Raw genomic sequence first — 19553 nt, forward strand, 5'->3', positions numbered from 1 at the left:
AGGCAGAAAATCAGAAATTCAAAGTCAACATAAGAAGAATAACTAATCTGTGATGGGTTTACAAAAGATATACAAATTTTGTGTTTAGATGGAATTATGATCCTTAATAATTTTCTACAATTCATGCTGGAAAGAATGATGCAAGCTAACAAAAATATCTGTATTTCTCCACAGATGAAATGACCATAACTCCCACTGATACACGCTGGGTCGGTGCTTGGTGGCTCGGCTTTTTGATCTGTGCAGGAGTGAATATCCTGACCAGCATCCCCTTTTTCTTTTTTCCCAAAACACTCCCAAAGGAAGGAATAGAGGATAATGCAGATGTGACTACAAGTGACAGAGAAGAGAAACAGCAAGGTAAAGCCAAGGAGGAAAAACGTGCAATCACTAAAGGCAAACAAACTTTAACCTCTGTATTTGGTTTAGATGGATCTGCAGGTAGTGGGGCATGTGTCTGCTGTGCTGAGTTAAGCTAGTTTGTCACTAAGGGTCCCTACTCAGATGCTTAAACTTCTTTCCAAGTTACTGCTTGGATTACAACTCACATAATTTGTAAACAGCTCATCTTAGATTAGACTTAATGGAAAATTCATCAATCTGGAACTCAGTGAGCAAATATATTTTCCCATCTGTTTTAAAAAGTCTATTTTATAGAAAATATTGTTCCAAGTTAAAAAGTAACCAGAAATTCAAGTTAAAGACAATGAAAGAGAATTATCCGTACTAAGGTAACTGTACAGATTGATAAGAAAAATGACAGTTTAGTTGTGAGCATGCTTGAAGTTAGTGTTGGAGGAGAAATCCTGAGAGGTGGCATGATCTTCAGTATTTGAAGGTGTGTGATAGTTTACAGGAGAACTGTTCCCTAAGGAGCAGACTGCTGTAAAACAAGCAGGAATGTTATTAACCTCTGGTGCAGAGCAGTGGTGCATCTGTGAGAAGCTGAGTGGTCAACACTGCCCATTCCTGAACCTTGGCATTTGGCATTATTTTCCAGTTATGTGTGTGGTGACTTCTGTAGTATTCACAAGAGATTTGAGTTAGTGTGAGGGGGAATGGCTTGGGCTTTGGAATTCTTAAAGTGTATACTTGGAGGATAAGAAGGTATTATTCCTTTACCTGTCCAATGAAATCAACATTGTGTTATATTCTTGGGTTTCTTTGCTATTCTCATGCAGACTACTGTAGGGAACACTCTTTTGATGACATTGCTTTTTCTTCCACACTCAAATCCTTCAGCATTAATATGCCTTGAATATTCACACATCTCCCTTAAACACTATTGACTGTTGCTGAGGAGTTAGTCAAACTGACAGTGAGTTCAGAGGCTTGAACATTCTCAGAATCATGGTCATGCTAACAATTCTCCTGAAAGACTTAGTATGGATTGTTATGTGTGACTATATGATTTGCCACATAATTATATTGTTTTCTATTTTTAATTTTAATATATTCTGAACAGTTTCCCTTCTGTACCTTTCTCTCAGTTCTCTCCAAATTTCCTTCTGCCTCAGATCTACTCTGCCTGTTTTGCTTCAGAAAAAAGTAAACTTTCCAAAAATATCCTTTCAACATTGTTGGAGGGAGGTTGCTTGTTTGGTAACCAGCCACCAGGCTAGTTTAGAAGCGAAATAATCACACAGAAACTGTATTAATTAAAACACTTCTTGTCCATTAACTCTAGATTCTTATTGGCTAACTCTTATACTAAGTTAACCCATTTCTATTAATCTGTGTATCTCCATGTGGCAGTGGCTTACTGGTAATGTTCACAGTGTCTTGCTCCTGCAGATCCATGGCCTCTCCCTACTCTGCTTTCTTTTTCCCAGCATTCTGTTTAGTCTTCCTAGCCTACCTACATTCTGCTCTATCAACAGACCAAGGCAGCGTTTTTATTCATTAACCAACCAAAGCAACACATAGACAGAATGACCTCCCACATCATTTCCCCTTTTCTGTTTAAACAAAAAGGAAGACTTTAACTTTAACATAGTAAAATTTCATATAACAAAACAGGTATAAAGTAAGAATTACAGTTATAATATTTATATCTATTTTATCTTTTATCATAATTAAGGAAAACTATATTATTACTATCTACTCTTTAACTTCATAAAAGACTCCAGAAGGATATAATATTACCTAAATAAACAGGGAGTGTATTGTAAGAAACTTCCAAAACTCTAGAATTGACAGAGACATTTTGCTCCCTTGACAGTCACCCAAAGTTCTTTTGTACTCTTGGGGCAACCATCTTCAGCCTACAGGCCCATAGTATACAGCAGCCTTTTCCTTGAAGCAGGAAGTTTCAAAGACAGGTCTCATTATATTGGAAGTTTGCCAGTCACTTTTTTCTGTATCCTGCAGAATGTCTCACAGACTCTTTCATGAGGCAGGAATCTCGAAGGATTGTTTCAACTTTAGGCAAGTTAAGCAGTCATTTCCCTGTGGATGCTGCATGTCCAGTTCATCTAACAAACTCCATAAGGAACCTATTCTATGCCCATCTTCCTCTTGAAGTAGATTGGTGCTACCAGGAGCAGATATGTCTTGTCATGAAAAGTCCTAAGTTCTCAAAACATTAAAATGCCATATTTCGAAGGTCTCTGAAAGATTTAAAGAATACCTATCCATCTGAAATACATCTCTGTGTATCTAGAAAACCTAAGTAACATGACTACAATCTTGGCTATTATAGATGATTATCTATTAACCTATATTTCTTAAATGAACTACATAATCCAGTAACTTAATCAAGAGTAGAAATATACATATAAAAATTAACCTTAAATGTGTATCAATAAACCAGGATCTATACCAATGCAAATTATTCATATTTATATCATATCTGCCTTTAAATGTCAATAAACATTTATAGACAATTTGGAAATATGGGCATAGTTTCTCCAAACTGCTTCCTGCTATTTATTGGGCAAAGCATTTTATTTGTGGGGGTGTTTACAGCAACCATTCAGGAGCTTTTGTTCCATCAAACAATATTGGTCTGGAAACAATCCACAGGTTCTCATCTTCTGTGAAAAAAAGAAGAATCTCTTTTTCAAAGCAATATATCCTTAGACCCAAATTTGGAAGTCAAGATACCTTTATAATATTCATGGTGCTTTAGCTTAGCAGCCCATATAATGAAATGTATCTCTGTACTTAGCTCATTCTCAGTCAAAAAATTCAAAGAAAATACAATAATATACATATTCCAAGCTCTCTGTGAATTTTCCGTGTTTATGTGACTTACTTTTTTACTCCTTTTCATTTATGACTGTCTGTACTCTGTCTCTTTAAAGACTTTGCCCTTTTTTTACAAAGAGGAATAACTTTATTTTATGACTCTCTATACTCTATTTCTTCACTTTTTCAAACCTATGTACATTTATTCAACACTATGACTCATCTGGATTTGTCTTTACTGCATATCTGTAATTCTTTAATGTCTTGAAGAGCTTCTAAAATGGTAGGCAGCTTGGTTGCATCTGCTCTGGATGCTGGCTCTGCTTCTCTCCACTTAAAATGGTGGAGGCTCTGGAGCTGCCAGGTAGGAGCTCATCACTTTAACTCTGAGAATGAATGTGCAGCAATAAACTCTTTTTTATCTGAGTAATAGCTAAATCTGCTATGCAAAACACTCCACAGCCTGGAAACATCTCTGTGTATGGTGGCAGGAATCCGCCACACTCTCCTACCTGTGCAAGTCTATTAGATTGGATCCCACTGCTTGCCCAGGCAGGGAGGCTTGAGCCATGGACATGGTCTCAGCTACTTTCCTCCCAACACCGTGTGGGCACACAAACACCTGGGCCACAAATGCCATTGAAATGCTTCATAGCTGAAGTTTGCACTGGTGATATGGCCCAGGAAGCCACATTTTAAAATGGTGCAGCTTTTTTTCTATAAGGAGCCATGCCTCTGCTTGCTTCTAGCAAACAAAGCCCATACAAGAAAATGCCGCTAGAAAACTATGCTTAACTCTTTTCTTTTGTGTCTATAATTAATTTTTAAGCTTTTAAGGTTTTAGATTGATTCAGTCCACCATGTTTGTGTGCCAATCTGTCTGGTTTCTGGCCACCCAGCCAGCTTAGATCCAAAATAATCACACAGAAACTGTCCTAATTAAAACACTGCTTGGTCCATTAGCTCTAGCTTCTTATTGGCTAACTCTTATATTAATTTAATCAATTTCTATTAATCTGTGTATCTCCACGTGGCAGTGGCTTACTGAGTAATGTTCCCAATGTCTATTTCCGGTGGCTCCAGGGCATCTCCCCTGTCTTCTTTTTTCCCAGCATTCTGTTTACTTTTCTCTGCCTACCTACATTCTTCCCCATCAACAGGTTAAGGCAGTTTTTTTATTCATTAATCATTAAATGCAATACATAGACAGAAGGACCTCCTACACCACAACATGGCACAACAAGATGCAATAGCTTTAGGGACAAACCCACACATCAAGGATACCCGAGACAATCCAATGGAAGAAAACAGGTCCCAAGAGGAAGCAAAAGAGTCAAAAATACCCCCACTTTAACTGTTAGGAGTCACCTCAAAACATCAAGTATATCATATATGCAGACGACCTAGTATAGGCCCATGCAAGCTCTGTGATTGCTGTTTTAGTCTCTGTGAGCATGTATGAGCCCTACTTAGTTGACATCTGTGAACTGTACTCTCTTGGTGTCTTTGATCCCTCTGGATTTTACATTTCTTTCTCCTATCTTCTATAGGCTTTCCTGGGCACCAAGGGAAGGACCCAATGGAAACTTCCAATTTGGGGTCTTTACCTAATGCTCATACCTAAGGCTATGGGGCTTTGTATTTGCTCCATCAGCTGCTGTTAAGAAGCCTGTTTGATGATACTGGGATAGGCTCAGATCTATGAGTATATAAGAATGACATTAATAATTGTTTTATTGACTTTTTTCTATCATAGGTCCTTGGGTTATCCAGCTTTCTATTCCTAGTCATTCAGGCTGTATTGAACATGGGCTCCCATTAGTGATGTGGGTCTCAGATTAGACTAGTCATTGGTTTGCAATTCCCCAAAATTCTGCACCTCCACTGTCTCACCTCATTTTATAAATAGAATAGATTATAGGGTCCAAGATTTTGTGGCTGGGTTGTTGTCCAAGTCCTACCTTCGGAAGTCCTACCTGTTTACAAAGGATGGTTGTTTTAAGCTCCAAATCATCCATTACAGGAGCGCTCACTACAATCACCTTAGAATCATAAAAGTTTCTAATGAACTAGGTTTCCACGTAACTCAGGTACATACCCTTCAGTTCCAGTCACCTCTCCCTTATTCTCTTCTTCCATTACCCCCAAACTTGATCACTCCTGTTCCTATTGCTACCTACCCCCAGTCCACTCCCAAAATATATTTTATTTTTCCTTCTCAAGGAGACCCACTGATCCCTCTTAGAGCACAACTTGTTCCTTAGTCTTTTTGTGTCTGTGTTTTGTGGCATGATTATAATTTATTCAACAGCTAATATCCACTTACCAATGACCATGTGCCATGTTTGTCTTTCTTGGTATTGGCTACCTCACTCAGGATGACATTTTTTAGTTTTGTGGATTTTCCTGCAAATTTTATGATGCCATTCTTCTAACAACTGAGTAATACTCCATTGTATAAATGTCTCACATTTCTTCATCTATTTTATGTTTGAGGGACATCTAGGTTGTTTCTACTTTCTGGCTGTATGAATAAAGCTGCTATGGACATAGTTTAGCAATTGTCCTTTTGGTAGAATGGAGTGTCTTTTGGGTATATTCTTCAATGGTATAGTTAGGTCTTTTTTATTTATTAGATTTTAAAAAATACCAATCCAAGTTCCCACTCTTTCCCCTCCTCCTATTCCCTCCACCCACCACCCTACCCCACCCCCATCTAACCCTCAGAGAGAATAAGGCACATTGCCTTGTGGAAGGTCCAAAGCCCTCCCTACTCTATCTAGGCTGAGCAAGGTATACATCCAAATAGGATAGGATCCCAAAAAGCCAGTATATGCAGTAGGGATAAATCCTGGTGCCACTGCCAGTGGCCCCTCAGTCTTCCCCAGCCATGCAACTGTCAACCTCATTTAGAGGAACTAGTTTGGTCCTAGGCTTGTCTCTTCCCAGTCTGGCTGGAGTTGGTAAGCTCCCATTAGCTCAGGCAAACTTTCAGTGGGTGAACCCATCATTGTCTTGACTTCTTTGCTCATATTCTCATTTCTCCACTTTTTAACTGGACTTTAGGAGCTCAGTCCAGTGCTTCTATGTGGGTCTCTGCTTCTGCCTCCATCAGTTGTTGGATGAAGGCTCTATGGTGATATTTAAGAAAATCATCAGTCTGACTACAGGGCAAGTTAAGATCGAGCCCTCTCTCCTCTATTGCCCAGGGTCCTAGGTGGGGTCATCCTTTTGGATTCCTAGGAATTTCTCTAGAGCCAGGTTTCTGCTAACCCTATAATGGCTCTCATAATCAAGGTATCTCTCTCCTTCCTCCATCTCAATCATTCCATTCCCCCAAGTTCTCCTCTGTCCCCCCTCATCTTCTCTTCTTACCATCCCCTCTCCATCAATCCCCATGCTCTCAACCTGCCAGTCAGTCCTGTATGTTTCCAGTTTCTAGGTAGACACACACACACACACACACACACACACACACACACACACACACACACACACACACACATATATTTCTTTGGGCTCACCTTATTACTTAGTTTCTCTAGGTTCATGAACTATAGGCTCAATGTCTTTTGTTTATAGCTACTATCCACTTATGCATGAGTACATACCATAATCATATTTTTTGGTCTGAGTTACCTCACTCAGGATAGTGTTTTATAATTTCATCTATATGCATGCAAAATTCAAGATGTCATTGCTTTTTATTTCTGAGTAGTACTCTAATGTGTAAATGTGCCACATTTTCTTTATCCATTCTTCTGTTGAGGGGCATCTAGGTAGTTCCCAGGTTCTGGTTATTACAAATAATGCTGCTATAAACATAGTTGAACAAATGCTTTTGTAGTATGATTGAACATCTTTTGGGTATATGCCCAAGAGTAGTATTGCTGGATCCTGAGGTCCAGTAAAAGTATTTACTCACTTTCTCCAATTTGTCTTTTTCTTGATTTCCTAAGGGGATTTATTTATTTCCTCTTTAACGACCTCAATTATCTTCACATAATTGTTTTTAAGGTCATTGTCCTGTGTTTCTGCTGCATTGGAATATCCAGGGTTTGATGTGTTGGGGTAACTGGGCTTTGGTGACATATTGTCTTGGTTGTTTTTGATTATGTTCTTATGGTGGTATCTAATCATCTGGGTTAGGGGTAATTATAGATCTAGGTGCCTATTTCTGAGTTTTCCTTTGTTGGATGGGTGTTTTGTTCCTTGGTTTCCATTTACTCTCTTATCTTCCGGTCAGTGTGGTCTGTGATTGAGCAGTCATCTCTGCCCAAGTTGGCGGCCAGACTTCTATCAGCTGGAGTGGTGTCTGATAGAGCAGAGAGTCTTTATTCCATCTGGGGACTAGGACATGATGAAACTGAGAGTGTGGAGACTGGGGATCAAGTTGAAGGGGCCACTGGAAGGCAGTTCAGAGGCTTTATCATTCTTAGAATCATGGTCATGTTAACCATTCTTCTTAAAGGCTAATACTGATTGCTGTGTGCACTTGTGTGGTCTGCCAAGCCAACCTAATTTTCAAAACTATGAAAGAGCTTAACATCTTATAAGACATACAGAAAATCAATGTGAATTGTAGGGACTCATTTAGGAGAACAGGGATGTCAGCCAACATGGGTGAGTTAAAAAAAAAAAAACTTCTGGAAGGTGATTGGTGCACATCAAATGAGTCATCATCCCTTATAGTGTGATTTTTGTATAAAGATGTTTAAAAGTATCACTTGTTAAAAAGATCTCTTCTAATGAATGTTCTGTTGCAAAGTTCTGCAGGGATGCTGAAGATGGATGAGCTGCAGTATGATTCCCGGAGCCTTCCTAAGATTTTGCTTACATGTTCTTACACAAATGAGTGTTAACATCAGTATCTGAATTCAAACTTCATCAAAGAGAGTCCCTTGCAAATTCCAGTGAAAAGACGAGTCAGTCTATAGTGAATACTGTATATTAATAGAGGGAAACGAAAAAATGAAAGTACATGGCTGTAGATATGGTTCCATCTTTATATAGTTTTGCTTGATTTTATAATTTGGTTCTGATTCTTATATAGCCAGTTATGTCACTCACTTCCAGAAGCAACTTAAATAATGATTCTCAAAGAAGTGAGGATTTATCAAATGTATTTGTGTTAAGCCATGTATCTGTGAGAAGATTTTAGTACACTGGGCACAAAATGCTAGACTAAGTTTGCTTGATGATCTTGGAACTATTTTGTTTCAGATTTCTTGCCATTCATGAAGAGCCTCTTATGTAATCCAATTTACTTGCTTTTCCTCCTCTCAAGTGTGATCCACCTCAACTCAGTTGTCATTATTGTTACCTTCATGCCTAAATACTTGGAACAGCAATATGGAAAATCAACTTCAGAGATAGTTTTTCTCATAGGTATGTAGTTTCATTGTTTTTTTTCAGCAGCACTTTCCCTTCCACAAGAATACAACAAACAGTACCCCCAAGGGCAAGATAAACAGTAAGATGATGTAAATAGGAAACTACAACAAAACATAAATCTGCTAAGATATTCCTTACAAATTTATACTTTGTAGTCTCCATGGAAACCAAGAAAGGATGGAAAAAGTAAGAGGCTGAGGCCAGAAATATACTCTCTGATCTTTCTCCAATCAGAATGGAATTTATCATTGTTATGAAAATCTTGGAGATGTTCATATCAGTCAGTTTTCAAGAGGCCACATGCTAATTCAAAGAAGAATATAGAGTTAACTCACTGGCATTCTGTATCTTACTTCCAGATATTACTTCTGGGCTTCAAATTTTGCATTCTTCATTACTCCTCAATTCTATTGCTTGGTCCCTTGGTGGTCTCAGGATTTTGTGCAACCACATTCTGCTTTTCTTGTTAGTACACTATGCTGTGGGATGTCCTTCTGTATATGTGTTGCTTTTTATCAGTTGATTAATAAAGCTGTGTTGGCCAGTGGCTTAACAGCATAAAGTCATTGAAAGGATATATAGAGAGTAGACTGAGAGAGGGAGACACCTTGTAGTTGCTTAAAGAGAAGAATCCTGGAAAGTTATTGGTAGGTCACAGCCTTGTGGTGATACATAGATTAATAGAAATGGATTAATTAAAAATGAGCTACCTAGGAATATGCCTAAGCTATTGGTCAAACAGTATTGTACTTAATGTAGTTTCTGTGTGATTGTTTGGGTCTGAGTGGCCAGGAAACAAATATGCAATTTCTGTTTACACACTAAATTCAGGGATTTTACCCAACTTGGGATTTTTTTTCCTGGGTTCATTTTACTCTTGATTACTGATGATCACAGATTGATATCATCCACATTATTTAAAATTTTCTCAAAGTCCAAATCCCAGTCCCTAACTTCAGATGTAAAAAAAAAAAAAACAAATGCAATGGCATGGATCTCAAAGGATGGGTGAATTCTTCCAAGCCTGATGCTGGTGAAGTATGAATACAACCTAGCCAGGATTTTTCTCTTCCCTTTCCTTTTTCCCCTTGAATTTTGGCTGAGGAAGGATTCAGAGAGGAATAACTCTGGACAGCATCAGTAGTACAAAAATTGTTCTATGCTTTATAAACACAGACTCGCATCTACATTTACAATCAACTGGAGCTGAGTCAAATTCCCAGTAAACAGAGGAATAAGATGCATGAATATATAATATCATTTATGTGTGCATGTGTGTATGTATGTGTGGTGTGTGAGATGCTTATAAAATGTTTATAACTCTCTGCAAATGGTTACATAAATGATAATACTTTTAAAGTGATATTGTAGGACATTTGAAAACCTCTTTGTACATAATAGCAATATGTGAATGAATAGGGGTTAGGATCACTGTATATTAGAGCTAAATAATATACAGTATAATTTCTTAAGTAAGATATTTGAAAGAAATTGACAACATTTATTTTTTTCTTGTCTTTTAAAAACACTATTTTATTTTCATTTACAGGTTGTTATACTTTACCTTCAGTCTTTGCTGGATATTTCACTGGTGGCCTGATTATGAGGAAGTTCAAGATTACTGTCAAGAAAGCTGCATACATAGCATTCTGCGTATCCCTGACTGAGCACCTTCTATTTTTCTTTTTCTTTATGATGGCCTGTGATAATTTGCCAGTTGCTGGCTTAACCGCCTCTTATGAAGGGTATGCTGTTTCCTAATGAAGATAATAACATTTCTACAATTGCTAGTCCATTTTCTTCAAGGACTATGTATGACATTTTATTACAATTTAATGTTAGTGATCCATGGTCATCTTGTATTTTTCTTCCATCTATCAATCTTATACCAACCCATATAAGTTGTAAGCTTGTTAAAGAGGTCTTGGGACCACCACTGAATAAGTTAATGATTTCATATGCATATGGGTGGTTGTCATGCTAATATACTATTCTACTATAAAGTATAAAAAAGAAAACAATCTAGAACTTTGCAGCCTAAATTATCTATGTATTTTATAGTCCTATAAACAGCATTCAAATTTCACTATCCACGCCAGTGAGTCATCCGTGGTTTCTATAATAGGTGTTGTATTAGGAGCAGCTGGGCTGCTGCTTCCCGCCACCCAGCTAGGTTTACCCAAAATAATTACACGGAAACTGTATTCTTTTAAACATTGCTTGGCCCATTAGTTTTAACTTCTTATTGGCTAGCTCTTACATATTGATCTAACCCATTTCTAATATTCTGTGTAACACCACGAGGTGTCTTACCAGGGAAGATCTTAACCTGCATCTGTGTCTGGTGGGAGAATCATGGCGACTCTGACTCGGCTTCTTTCTCCCAGCATTCTGTTCTGTTTACTCTGCCTATCTAAATTCTACCCTATCAGAGGGCCAAGCAGTTTCTTTATTAATCAATCAATGAAAGCAACAGATAAGATACAAGACCTACCTCCTTCATTTCCCCTTTTTCTGTTTAAACAAAAAAGAAAGGCTTTAACTTTAATATAGTAAAATTACATATAACAAAACAGTTATCAAGTAAGAATTACAGTTACAATATTTATATCTACTTTATCTTTTATCATAACTAAGGAAAACTATAACTATCCAATCTTCAACTCCATCAAAGACTCCAGAAGGATATAATATTACTTAAGCAAACAAGAAGTCCAAAACTCTAGAAATGACAGAGACATCTCACTGCCTGGACAGTCACCCAAAGTTCCTCTGTACTGCTGGGGCATCCATCTTCGGCCTTCAGGCCCATAGTATTCAGCAGTCATTTCCATGAAGCAGGAAATTTCAAAGACAGTTCAGTCATTATCTGTTGTGTCCTGCAGAATGTCTCACAGACTCTTTCATGAATCAGAAACCCCGAAAGACCATCTCACCATTAGACAAGTTCAGCAGTCCTCTCTCTGCAGGTTCTCTGTGTTCAGTCCATGCAACAGTCCAGGCAAGAGCAGTTTCTTGCCCAAATGACTATCCAGCTCCATAAGGATCCTCTTTGATGCCCATCTTCCTCTCGAAGTAGCTGGTGCTGCCAGGAGCAGATATGTCTCATTGTCATGAAAAGCCCTAATTCATTAAAACATCTTAAATGCCTTGTTCTGCAGTCTTTGAAAGATATGAAGAATGCATATCTATCTATCTATCTATCTATCTATCTATCTATCTATCTATCTATCTATCTATCTAATCTCTATATATCTAGAAAATCTAACTAACATGACTACAAGATTGACTATTATTGATGATTATCCATTAACAACCTATATTTCCTAATGATACATTACATTTTAAAAATGAACTACACAATCACAATACCTTAATCAATATCAGAAATATATGTACATATAACAAAATTGACCTTAAAATCCATACCAATGCAATTTATCCATACCTATATCATTTCCCTTTTTAAATGTTAAAGAACATTTATAAACAATATTTGGGAACATGGGCACAGTTTTTTTCTCTCCAAATTGCTTCCTGCTGAATCGGGTCATTGTTAAACAGATTTTTTATGGTGTAACCTGCGTGCCAGGTTCATCTCAGTTGGCAGTTGAGTGAAGTAATTTTTTGAGGGTGTTCACAGCAACCTTTCAAGAGGGTGTGGTCTATCTTACCATATTGGGATAAAAGCAATCCACAGGGTTTCATCCTCTGTGAAACAAAAGAAGAAACTCCTTAGCATCATATCCTTAGACGCAAATTCTGAAGTCATAATACCCTTATGAAATCCATTCTGGTTCAGCTTGGCAGCCCATGTAATGAAATTTCTCTCTGTACTTAGCTCCTTTACTGTCAAAAATTTTAAAGAAGACACAATGTACATAATCCAGACTCTCTGTGAATTTTCCATTTTTATGTGGCTTATTTTTACTCTCTCACTTTACTTTATTCTGTTTCTTTAAAGACTTTACCTTTTTTTTTAAACCATTAACTTTATTTTCTATATTTTTTTCTCTCTCTCAAGCCTACATATACTCATCCAACACTGTGATCCATTCATTGGTCTGCATCTGTTCTATTGTGAATCTGTAATGTTTTTACTATCCAGGAGCATTTCTTAAAATGTTAAGCACTTCTTAAAAACTTAAGTTGCACCATGTACAGATAATACGGTACCGCCTGTGTCCTGCCCAGTCTAAACCTTAACTGCGCTGTTATTACAGTAATTACCGTAGTTCCTGGCTGAGGCCAGCACAGTTCAGCAAGGCAGAGCTGAGAAGCTGAGCCACTCCTGCCTCAGAGCCATTTGGTGCCCCCGAGCCACACACAGTTCCAGGCACACAACAGTCCACATTGCCATCAAGCAAGCCATAGCACTTTACTCCAAATGCTCCATTCAAAAGCTCTGTCTCCCTCAGGAGCCAGACAGAGATCGCAATGGCAGCACAGCTCAGAAAGCCAGCATTTTAAAACAGCCAGTTTTTTCCTGTTGCTGAGTCAGGAAAATTTCTTTGAGACACGCAACCCACAGCCAAAAGCTGTGTTAAACTCTCTTTTCCTTGTTTTTAAGACTTCACAGGTTTTTAAGTGGATTTAGCCCATCACGTTGGAGCGCCACTCTGTAGAGAGGAGCTCCGGGCTGTGTCCTTCCACCCAGCTAGCTTTACCGGCAGAATGGTTCCGGCAAAGAAGGGTGGCTGGGTGGCAGAACCCAGCCCGCAATTCATCAACAGAGTGGCACCTAACGTGATGGACTAAATCCACTTATAAACCTGAGAAGACTTAAAAATAAGGGAAAGAAAGTTTAATGCAGATTTTTGCTGTTAGTTGGTTGATGGAGGAAGGTCATTGGCTAATAAAGGAACTGCCTTGGCCCATCTTATTGGTTAGGACATAGGTAGGTGGAGTAAACAGAACAGAACGCTGGGAGGAAGAGGAAGTGAGCTCAGACTCGACAGCTCTCCTCTTGGGAGCAGATGCCTCAGCAGAGACGCCATGCCCCGATCCCGGGCAGACACATGCAATGAAGCTCTGACCTAGAATCTTCCCGGTAAGACCGGTGCTCACAGATTATTAGAGATGGGTTGATCGGTATATCAGAATTAGCCAGTAAGGGCTAGAGCTAAGGGCCAAACAGTGATTAAAAGAATACAGTGTCGGTGTAATTATTTCGGGGCATAAGCTAGCCGGGCAGGCAGCTGGGGTGTTGGGGACGCAGCCCTGCTGCCCATATTACTACAGTTGGTGGCGTGCCATAGAGAGATTTCCTGTTTGAGCAACAGCAGCAGAAGAAAAGCTGTGTCATTTTAAAGCGCGGCTTCCTGGGGCTGTGCCGCCAGTGCAAACTCTGGCTTTAAAGCATTTCAATGGCTTTTATGGGACTGGATGTTTGTGTTCTCACTTGGGATTGGAAGGAGAGTGCTCTGAGACCATGCTGATGGCTCAGCACTCCCTGCCTGAACCTGGGCAGACTGCAGAATCAGGCTTAGGCAGGCAGAAAAGCATGGTGGACTCCTGCCGCCATACAGAGACGTGTTTTCAGACTGTGCAGTGCTCTGCATGTCCGATTTGGCTGTAACTTGGATGAAAAGAGTTTCTGTGCCGCATGCCCAGTCTCAGAATTAATCTCTTTCTCTCTCTCTCTCTCTCTCTCTCTCTCTCTCTCTCTCTCTCTCTCTTTTTCTCTTTCTGTGTGTATGCTGAGATCAAGAGAAGAATATAATGTGCTTGGGTACCTTTTTAGTATCCCTAACATTATTTTACATTATTTCAGAATTCAACAGCCTTTGTATGAGGATCATAAGGTGCTTGCTGACTGCAACACAAGGTGTAGCTGCTTAAATAAAACGTGGGATCCAGTGTGTGGAGACAACGGCCTATCTTACATGTCAGCCTGCCTTGCAGGCTGTGAGAAGTCTGTTGGAACGGGAATCAACATGGTAAACACACTTTCAGTGTTCTGGGCTGATGTTTTGTGTGCTGCATTAATATGTGCTATGATCAAAGGTCAAATCTTCTGAAAAGCAAAAATTAGCCCACGCTTAAAATAATTAATAAAATTTTGAATAAAGCTAACAACTCCAGCTTCTGGCAATCTGACACTCAATCTGACCTTCCTCAGGCATCAAATACACCTGCTTTAATACACACAGATACGAAGCACAGACATAAACAAACATAAAAATTAAAACTTTAAAATACAGAGTCTGTCCTTTTTGTAATAGGGTCTCATGAAGCCCATGCCTATCTTAAGCCAGTTACGCAGTTGAGGCAGACAGAAAACTTATCTTTCCATATCATGAGCTTCTTTCATTCATTTGTTTATTGCAGTTGAGTGTGTGTGTGCGCGCGCGCAGGTGCATGTGCATATGGAGGTCAGAAGACAACCTCTGCTGTGGACTCTCAGGTCCCAACCACTTTGTGCTTTTGAGACAGGATCTCTCTGTCCTGGAATTTGCTGATTCTGTTAGGCTGCCTGTCAAGTGAGCCCCAGGGAGTCACCTGCTCCCTCCTGCACAGCACCAGTGTTGTGAGCACTTTTTCTATACATGCATCTTTCACATGTGTGCTGGGAATGTGAACTCAGGTCCTTATTCCTGTGCAGGACTTTACAGGCTGTGCTGTCTCCACAGCCCCACATCACTACAGCTTAGCAGACAGTTAAGCATTTTTCCTTGCCTTAAACATGTTATAATACTTACAGAGTTGGCTGTTAATCAAAATAAAATATAAATTTTGATTTTTAATCAGATTAAGAAATACAATTACTTAGGTTATCTAGGATCACACACTATAGACTCAATGATTTTGTTTATGACTAGAATCCACTAATGGGTGAGTACATATCATGTTCATTTCTTTTGGGTCTGGGTAATCTCACTCAGGATAGTGTTTCTACTTCCATCCATTTGCATGCAAAATTCAAGATGTAATTGTTTTTTTTTTTTACTGCGGAGTAGTACTCTAATGTGTATATGTGCCACACTTTCTTTATCCATTCTTCCATTGAGAGGCATCTAGGTTGTTTCCAGGTTCTGGCTATTACAAATAATGCTGCTATTAACAGAGTTGAACATATGCTTTTGTAGTATGATTGGGCATCTCTTGGGTATATTTCCAAGAGTGGTACTGCTGGATCCTGAAGAACAGTGTGCCTGAACTAATGGGAGCTCACCAAAGCCAGCTGGACTGGGACTGAAAGAGCATGGGATCAAACTGGACCCTCTGAATGTGTCTGGCAATTGGGGCAGACTGAGTAGCCAATGAAAATGGCACTGGGATTTGTCTCTACTGCATATACTGGCTTTTTGGGATACTAGTCTATTTGGATGCATACCTTTCTAAGCCTGGATGGAGGAGGTAGGGCCTCCTCCACAGGGCAGGGTACCCTGTCCTCTCTTAGGACTGGAGGATAAGTGGGGGAGAGGAGGGAAGTGGGAGAAGGGGTGGAAGTGGAAATTTTGATTCCTATTATTTATAAAGTAATAATAAAAATCACCTGAAAACAAACAAACAAAAACAAAACAACAAAAAGAAATACAACAATTTAAAAAGTATTGACTTTTTGTTGAAATAAACTCTAAACTTTTCTTCTTGGGGACCTGACTTTATTAGTAAGCATGCAATTTGATAGTATTCCATCAACACTCTGAAAGACTTGATACTAAGATCAAACCAAAACAAAGCAGTATTTATTTACTTTTTTAAAAATTATGTTCAGTCTAGAATGTTGACTCAGCAGGTACAGACATTTGTCACCAAGTGTTACCATTAGAACTACATCTTGGGGCCCTGCAGGAGAGAAGAAAAGAATTAACTCCCATAGCTTAATCCATGCCTTCTACATGTTTGCCATGGTACATATGTATTCAGACATAGACAGGTACATACACAGACATATGTAAACATACCTAAAAGAAAAAAAACAAGCAAACAAGAAAATAAATATAAAAAAATAAAATGTTCTTTCAGGATAATTGATTCTTTGAAAATTCCACATATTTAGAAAAACAAAGCAATTTATTAAGTATATCTCTTTGTATTTTATGATAGAATTCTGAGATACCGAAAGCAAAAAAGCAGTGGTTATGGTTAATAAAAATGGAAAGAAACCTCTATTTTACTTCTTATTTTTTATTTAATGGTGTTTGTGCTCCAACTTGGTCCTTGTTCTTTCTTAGAGGAAGTGCACTTCCTCTGAGATATATCATTGGAACTGAGACTCTTCATTTTGATCTAAATAGCCTTGTAAGAAACATTGAAGCTTTATGCCCAATATTTTTCTTCTTTAAATAATACATTTTTCCACAGGTGTTTCATAACTGCAGCTGCATCCAGTCTTCAGGAAGTTCATCTGCAGTCCTTGGGCTGTGCAACAAAGGTCCTGACTGTACTGTAAAGCTGCAGTACTTCTTAATATTGTCATCAATTGGCAGTTTTATCTATGCATTTGCAGTCTTACATGCCTATATGGTTTTTTTGAGGTAATAAGGAACTCTTCCATTTAGCTTTCTCTCTTTCCTTTTTAGTAGTGTGTGCATATGTGAGTGTATGTTGTGTGTGTGTAGCGGCGGGGGGGGGGCACATGGGTGCCACTAAGAACACACGGAGATCAGAAGACAATACTGGGGAATCAGCTCTTCCTGTTATTCTTGTTTTTGAGGCAAGGTCTCCCTTACTATTTCTGCTGCTGTGCTAGTTGTATACTCTAGCCTACCTGACCCTTAAGCTCCCAAGGAATTCTGTTTTCTCCTATTTCACTACGGAAATGCTGGGATTCCAGATGCATGCCTCTGCATTAGGATTTTTTAATTTTATATTTCTACATATGTTCCTGGGTTCTTGGGATTAAACTTGGGTAATTTAGCCTCTGTGGCAAACACCTTTACACTCTGAGTACCCTATCAATGTCATTTAGAATTTTTGGTCACTTATTAAAATTCCATTTCCCAGGACAGACCCTTGTAGTCATGGTTCTTAGAACCTCAGTGCTCTGAGATACCTTTATCAAGACTCTTATACTGCTATATTTAACAGTATTTTAAAGTTTGCTGTAATATCCCCCCCTTCTCTTTTCTATTTTCCCCATTTATACCTTAAGCCTACTTGAATGGATGTCTTGTATTGGCAGGCAGAGAGTATTTGTCGAACACTCATTTTCTATGACTCGGCTAACTCAGTTGTCAGGTTTTGAAATCCTCTATGTAAATATCATCCTGAACTCAACCTTCCTTTAACAAAAACCATAAAAGCAGTATTACATACTCTCTAACAAGGAGGTACATGAATACAATTGTAGGTACTCTCTAACTATGGGATACATTAATGCCATAATTGATACTCAAATTTTTAAATAAAGTAAGGAATAGCAGAGTCATGTTTCAAAGTTTTTAATATTTATCAGTTATCAGTTACTATTTCTACTCTAGCAAACTTCACATGCACTAACAATTGGAAAATGTAAATGGAATTTAGAAGCAAATTTAACTATGGTATGTGATTCATAACATTTTATCCTTAAAGAATGGACCAAGCTTCTCACTCCTCCCTTCCCTTCCCTGTACTCTTTTCTGTTACCTACCCTACATTACCTTTCCACCCTATCACCATCTCCTTCTTTCCTAAATCCCTTTGCTCTTTCCTTCTTCACTTCCCTCCTATTCTCTTTCTTCTCTTCTCTTCTTTTCTCTTCTCTTCCTTCCCTTCTTCTGTCTTCTCCTCTCCTCTTCCTTTCTCTCCTCTCCTCTCCTCTCCTCTCCTCTCCTCTCCTCTCCTCTCCTCTCCTCTTCTATCCTCTCTTCTTCACTCCTCTCCTCTCTTCTCCCCTCCTCTCATCTCTTCTCCCCTCCTCTCCTCTTCTCTGCTATTATCTCCTCTGTCTTCTCCCTTTCTCTCCTCTTCTCTCTTCTTCCCTCCTCTCCTCTCTTCTCCCCTCCTCTCCCCTGTCTTCTCCCCTCCCCTCCTTTGTCTTCTCCCCCTTTCTCCCCTCCCCTCTTCACCTCTCCTCTCCTCTCCTCTCCTCTCCTCTCCTCTCCTCTCCTCTCCTCTCCTCTCCTCTCCTCTCCTCTCTATGCCCCTTTCCTTTCCTTCTTTCCACCCTTGGTTTTTCCTTTCCCTCCCATTGGTACTTTTTTCCCCCTTCTTCTACCCACCATAGCCACTCACTGGAGTAGGCTAGATATATGACCTTATATATTAGCTTTCTGTGGTAAGATGTTATATTCTTATATCCACACAATGGAGATATGGTATATGCCTTGTTCACAGGTTCACAGACAGATAAGGGTATTTGGTATTGCTAGTTCTTACAACTGTAGAAAACTGGTTGTGTCATCTGTCACTCCATCACATGCTAGGCTGATTCAGCTGATGTGGCACATGGTGCCTCCTTTTTCCTCACTACTCCAGGTGGTTGTGTTTCAAAGAAGCATGCTCATTTAATAAGGAGAAGTTTTCCTCATAGAGCAGGATAGTCAAAGATTAAGGTCATGTAAGCAGTTATACACTCCTATTAAAATCTCCAAGCACTCTCAAGAGATGCTCTCATGTTTACTACATGCCTGTTCCAATTGTCATGCTTCACTGTCTTTCTCAATTGTCTTACTCTATGAGGTTGACTCTATAACTGGGTATAGAAAATCTGGTTTATTGATGTTTTAATGTGTGATTTTTAAAAACATTTTGTGTCTCTCTGTGTGGATGTGTGTGATTGTTCATTCACATGTGTGTTTGCATGTTGAAATGAGAGGACATCTTGCAGGAGTTGGTTTTCTTGCTACCATGTGGGTTCCATGTATTGAACTAATTTTGTCTAGCTTGTTGGCAAGCAAGTTTACCCACTGAGCTATCTTATAACCTAATGTGCCATTTCTTGATGTAATAGAAATAAGGTCTATTCAAATTATTATTCTCATATTTCTTTGTTCTTTCTTGGTGAATTTGATGAGTGCAATATAAATGACTGATGACAC

The 19553-nt window shown here is 38.9% G+C and overlaps 2 protein-coding genes across 2 annotated transcripts in view; one reads left to right on the top strand and one right to left on the bottom strand.

Moving 5' to 3' along the window:
• Slco1b3 (solute carrier organic anion transporter family member 1B3) overlaps positions 1 to 19553 on the bottom strand; it is a 1042880-nt gene that overhangs the window by 533790 nt on the left and 489537 nt on the right. The gene's annotated exons all lie outside the window — the stretch shown is intronic.
• LOC142855684 (solute carrier organic anion transporter family member 1A5-like) overlaps positions 1 to 19553 on the top strand; it is a 55313-nt gene that overhangs the window by 29177 nt on the left and 6583 nt on the right. Inside the window, exons 7-11 of the mRNA XM_075982132.1 lie at positions 175 to 396; positions 8413 to 8577; positions 10133 to 10328; positions 14357 to 14522; positions 16894 to 17066. Coding sequence (XP_075838247.1) covers positions 175 to 396; positions 8413 to 8577; positions 10133 to 10328; positions 14357 to 14522; positions 16894 to 17066 — 922 coding nt within the window. The remainder of the gene's footprint in view (positions 1 to 174; positions 397 to 8412; positions 8578 to 10132; positions 10329 to 14356; positions 14523 to 16893; positions 17067 to 19553) is intronic.

Source organism: Microtus pennsylvanicus, chromosome 8 (assembly GCF_037038515.1).
Source record: "Microtus pennsylvanicus isolate mMicPen1 chromosome 8, mMicPen1.hap1, whole genome shotgun sequence".
NCBI lineage: Eukaryota > Metazoa > Chordata > Mammalia > Rodentia > Cricetidae > Microtus > Microtus pennsylvanicus.